At 45.9% G+C, this 5,752-nt stretch overlaps 1 protein-coding gene across 1 annotated transcript in view; it reads right to left on the bottom strand.

Annotated features, from left to right (window-relative positions):
* Positions 1-3,263, bottom strand: part of LOC103206464 (myosin regulatory light chain interacting protein) — a 32,915-nt gene extending 29,652 nt beyond the window's left edge. The window contains exons 1-2 of the mRNA XM_007951921.2: positions 3,177-3,263; positions 1,893-2,083 (exon numbers count right to left, since the gene is read on the bottom strand). Of these exons, the coding sequence (XP_007950112.1) occupies positions 1,893-2,083; positions 3,177-3,263 (278 nt within the window). The remainder of the gene's footprint in view (positions 1-1,892; positions 2,084-3,176) is intronic.
* Between the last annotated feature and the right edge of the window lie 2,489 nt (positions 3,264-5,752).

Here is a 5,752-nt window from a genome sequence, read left to right as displayed (position 1 = left end):
CATAGTGACCCCTCCTTGGGTTTCTGAGGTGGTATCACTACAGAAGTAGATTGCCCAATCTTCCTTCTGAGGAGTGGCTGGTGGGTTTGAATCACCAGCCTTCTAGTTAGCCATCAAATGCCTCAGGCACTACACCACCACAGCTCCTATAATAGATATAAGCCATATATATAAAACTGAAAAATCCAAACTCAGTGTTGTTGATTCAATTCCTACCCATAATAACCCCATAGGACAGAGTAGAAATGCCCTATATGTTTCTAAGGCTGTAAATCTTTACAGAAGCAGACTGTACACCCTTCTCCTATGGAATGGCTGATGAGTTCCAACCGTCAACTCTTCAGTTAGCAGCCAAGCACTTAACCACTGTACCACCAGGGCTCTTTAAGCCACATACAGAGTTTAAAATTTTCTAGCAGCCACATTAAAAAGATAAAAATGACCTGGTGAAATTAGTTCTAATAGCATGTTTTATTTAACTCAACATATATATGTTGTTGTTGTTATCTGCCTTGGAGTCGGACCTGACTCATAGTTTCCAAAGAAGTATCACTACGGAAGTAGATTGCCCAACCTTCCTTCCAAGGAGTGGCTGGTGGGTTTGAACCGCCAGACTTCTGGTTAATAGTCAAGTGCCTTAGGCATTATATGCTACCAGAGCTCCTAACATACACACACACACATATGTATGTATATATATATGGAAGTAGATTGCCCAATCTTCCTTCCGAGGAGTGGCTGGTGGGTTTGAACCACCAGCCTTCTGGTTAGCAGTCAAATACCTTAGGCACTACACCAGCAGAGCTCCCATAACAAGGCAAAGCAGATGTTAAATTTAAATAATGAATGTTACAAAAACAATGCTTCTTTCAGTATTTTAGTAAACAAATAAATAAAAATAACATGTTAAAAACTAACAGATACTGTTCACATAACATTACTCAAAATTTTCACACTCACATTTTTCATGTGCATGGTATAATTCCAAGAATTATGAAAAACATTAGTTTTAGACCCAAAGTTTGTGGAGTTTAAAAGCAGTCATTTTCCTTATGCCACTGTAGGATTTTACACTCCTGTATTTCAGAAATAAATATTAAACACCAGTTGCCTCGTTGGGCTCATCTTGGAGAAAAATTATTACCACCAGTCCCGGGGAGAAAACATTTTCTGTTTGAAAAACAAAACCACATGTTTATCTACCACTACTGGTCGTTTTTCAGAATGTAAAGATATAAATTCAGCAATGTAAACTCAGCAATCTTGTGTAATATATCTGTGGGTTGGAATGCGGCTACATTGGCCTCAGAAGTTTTTATTAAGTTTTCAAGAAACTAAAAATTCTGCCTAAAGTCAGACAGAGCTCATTGCTACACATTGTAATCTGACACTAGGCTGAAGAAGTTGACCAAGTTTGAGTAACCAAAGAGGAACTATTTCCTGCTCTGGTTAGAACAGTCTATAAATGACCTATAGTAACACTGCTGAAGCAGAGGTTACTATCAGGCATTTACACACTTAATGGGAAGACTTCTCCGCCATCAGGAAGTCTGGGTTTTTTGTTTTGTTTTTCGTTGAGTTCTTTTGCTTTGTTTTGCACTGTGGCACTCATTGAAAGTGTTTTAAATATTTTAACCCTGCTCTTCCATTAAGTCCACAAAACCAAAAAGAGTTGGAAAATGTTCCCTAGGCGAACTATGTAGTTCTCTCTTCAACTCAAAGAAGGGCTGTAGCATGGAAAATTTGTAAGTTACAAACCAACTCCCAAGTATGCTTTTGAACATCTTAGGGAAGATCCAATAGTGTTCTCTAAATGGAATCAAAGGTTTCTTTTAGCATCACTTTACCTAGTCAGAATCAACTCGACAGCAATGGGTTTGGTTTTTGGTTACCTAGTCTGCTCCTGTAAGATGAGATGAGGCTCCACAAAGAACTTGACTCTCAGTTTAAGCCGGTAAGGGGCTAGCCCATCCATCTGCTGGGAGATCCGGTTTCTCAGATTTAGCCATAAACTTTCACCTTTGCTACCAGTAAACTGCAGTCCAAAATAATCAACTTCTATGATTCCCAATCGCCTACACACCTGGAACAAAAATGAATGCAGCATTGATAAGCAAATGGTACAACATACAGTCAAAGCTGGCCAAAGGCATCTGCATTCGAATACCATATGAAGTTCAAGAGTGTTAACTTTTTGTTGTAAGCTGGAAAAATGAGTGATGCTAACTAAACCATTAGTTGTAATTTGGAAGCTTGTCCTTCCTTTCAGTCTTAGGGCACGGCCAATGACACCTACTGAAAAAGGAGTCCTGAAAAGTAGTCTTACAGAGAGAGGCTGAGGAGGGAACTCTACGAAGCATTTTCCTTATTATTCCAGTCATTGGCATTCCCTCCACCAGTACAATCAGTACATCTGATTTGGCAGTTTACTCTCTGGGCAATTTTAACCATCTGGACTCCAAAAACACAAACACACTAAGGAAACACGCCACAAGTGTCGGCTAATATTCACAAGAGGTTCCCCAAACATCTCAAGTCTGGGGGCGGGGGAAGAGCAAGCGTTTCACTGGGTATCAAATAAGCTGTCTGCCATACCAACTATGCTCTGTTGTTCACTCTGCAGAAAATGCGTGCTTAGAGACAATCAGGGAGTAGATTACCAAAATTAAGTCCTCTCGATTTGCAAATCCCGAGATGCAGGTTAACCGTCCATTTGAGAAACAGAGAAGCAGACAAGGGCCGACTCGTCCACCAAGCAACCCGAGCGGTCCCATGCCGCAAGGACCCGACAGGCTGCATCTCACTCACACTCACGCATACACTGTCTCTCTCTCTCACACATACACACATACACCTGCGGCAGGTGTGTTGGCCACTGCTTTCTGGGAGAGTGCCTGGCTAGGGGTAGGGTGGCTGACCCCAGCTCCTAGGCTGTGCCGGCGCCCCCGGCGCCCTGAGTCCCGAGCGCACATCCTCCGCGGCCCCACACCCGGAGTGTCGGGAGGCCCCACGCGCCCTAAGCGGGTGGAGAGGAGGCGGCTGGGCGCCTGGGGCGCGCTCCCCCGGGCTCCGCGGCAGCACTGTCGCTGTTTCAGTCGTCCGGAGCCGCTGCGAGGCCCCTGGGCCTCGGGGACCGGCCGGTGCACGGGTCCCTCAGCCTGGCCCTTCACCCTTACCTGGTTGAGGCAGTCCTCGCCGTTGGCTTTCGCCTCCACCTCCACCTCCATCAGCACCGCGTCCGGTCTCGTCACATAGCACAGCATGGCTGGGGCCGCCGCTGCCGCCTCCTCTTTGGTGTGCTCGGCGCTGTCGCCTCGCCACAGCTCAGACCTAGCCCCGGGCTAGGCAAAGGCTCTCTTCGGGAGGCTGGAGCCCTGCAGACCTTCCCCTGCGCCTCGCGGCCACCGCTCTCTCCCCACCACCCGCCCGCCGCTCTGCCCGGAACTCCGCGGCGGCGCGGCACTCAAGCAACCCAACTGCCTCCGCCGTGACAAGGACTCCTCTGATATAGCGGCACCGCCCCCTCCGGCTGGGCCCCCGCCAATCACGGCGTCCGCTCCCCTCCTCCGTCGCCCTGCCAGCCAATAGCGGTGCCCACTCGACCGCGGTCCCGGTCTCAGAGAGCCGGCTGAGTTCTCCTGGCCTCCTGGGGAGGTGGCAGCTTGCGGGCGCCGAGCGCTGCGGGTCTGAGGGAGACCGGGGAATACACCCGCTGCGTCTGCCCGCTGGGCGACGCTGCTCGGAGTAAGCGATCGTCCGGGGCTCCAAGGCTGGGACGCCTATCTGTCTGGGTCCGGTTTACAATGATGCAACCCCTCAAAGCTGCAGTTATTCTTTAGCAACCTTGAGTCACTTCAATAACGCATTTTGGGATGTGAAGGCAAAAAGGAAAAGGAGCGACCCCAAAGCGTAAGAAAAGCGTTCTCCATCAGGGTTACCACAGTGGGTGTTGGACGGAGGAAATCGTCTTCATTTTAGACCTCGCCTTTGAAAAAATATTTGCCTATAAAAGTGTGTGTTTTTTTTTTTTTTTTTTTTCAGTTGCCCAATAAGTCAGGAAGCTTAGTCTAGTGCTTCTTATATTAACTATGCCAGGGCTTGCAGTTGACTGTTGTACTGAATCAAAACACCTTACAGGGCACTAAGGCCCACTCTCAAGTTGCCCATCCTATCACACGCTTTATCTCATTCACTCATTAAACATTGAGCGCTCGCTGCCCTGCCTGCCCCGTCTCACTAGCAACCAGACGTTATCCCCATCATTTTTATAGACGAAGGGGCTTACCATCTCAGGACCCAGCAAGTGGAATAACTTCAATATTGCTTTTAGTTGCTGTTGAGTTAGCGGCTACTCACAATGATCTAATATATAACAGAACAAAACATTGCCTGGCCCTGTGCCATCTTTGGGGTCATTGGTATGCTCCAGTCCACTGTTACAGCTACTCTGTATTTTGAGTGCCTTCCAACCCAGAGGACTCATCTTCCAGCACTATATTGGACCATATCCTCATGATGCGTTAAGATTTTCTCTGGCTGATTTTAGAAAGTAGATTGCTAGGGCTTTCTTCCAAGTCAGTTTCAGTCTGGAATCTCTGCTGAAACCTGTCCAACATGGGTGCCCCTGCTTGTATTGGAAATACTGGTGGCATAGCATCCAGTATCATAGCCATATGCAAGCCACCACAGTATGACAAACTGACAGATGAGTAGTGGGTAACTTCCATAGTAGCTATCAATAATTAAAGGTCTACAAGTCTTCCCTCACTTACAACTTGTTCCCCTTTGCCAATACATTACTTACTCCATCTCTCTTCAAATTTCCTGAAGGGGTTTGGTTTCTTTATAGGAGAACCCAGAAGATGTGAGTTTCCGTCTTGGAACCTTGGGGAAGTCCTCTCTCTGAAGTTCAGCATTCTCAACAGTAAAACTGGAACCAAGAGCAGCAGGAGAGACAATGTTCATAAAAGCATTGGAGTGTAACTGTATATGTAAGGAGGTTTATAATGCCAACTCTGTTTCTGCCTGCTGGTAGCTTCTCCTGTTCCTACTCTTTTCCCTGAGTCCCACATATCTCTCTCCCTGTGGCCCTTATTTCTGATGAACTAGGAAGAATATTAGGACAGAAGGCTACACTAAGGTCAACTATGGGTAAAACTATAAATAGTTTTAGTGTTTAGTATTACCCAACTATGAGTAAAAATGTAAATAGTTTTAATAATTTTGGTATTTATTATTACCCAATTATGGGTAAAACTATCAATCAATAGTCCAAGTCCTGACACCTCTTGTTGCAAGCTGACACATGGTCTCATAACCTTTGTGTCTTATGAATACACTCACATTATTGTGCCACTGAAATATTACCATTTTGTATCAACTCCTATGTCCTCATTCTCTTAATTCCAGTTTGCTAATCTGGGAAATTTATCTGGGTGTTAACTGGATCTTGTTATCTAATCTATGCTTCATTGCTAGAAATTTCAAAAGAAGGAGAAGAGATGAGGGTAGTATTAAGGCCAGTTGTATTTGGTAACTTTTTTGTTTATGGCTGACAGAAATCAAATCTGGAGAAAGTAAACAAAAAGGAATTTTGTGGAAGAGTTTTGGGAGCTCATAGATTTAGTAGGGACTAGTGCCTAGGCGGGAGCTCTGGTAGCATAATGGCTAAAGCACTTGACTGCTAACCAGAAGGCTGGCGGTTCAAACCCACCAGCCACTCCTCGGAAGGAAGGTTGGGCAATCTACTTCC

Source organism: Orycteropus afer, unplaced genomic scaffold, assembly GCF_000298275.1.
Source record: "Orycteropus afer afer isolate SDZICR_OR568_19922 unplaced genomic scaffold, OryAfe1.0 scaffold00012, whole genome shotgun sequence".
NCBI lineage: Eukaryota > Metazoa > Chordata > Mammalia > Tubulidentata > Orycteropodidae > Orycteropus > Orycteropus afer.
Note: the sequence above shows the minus strand (reverse complement) of the source record. Positions and strands in the feature narration are given on the sequence as shown.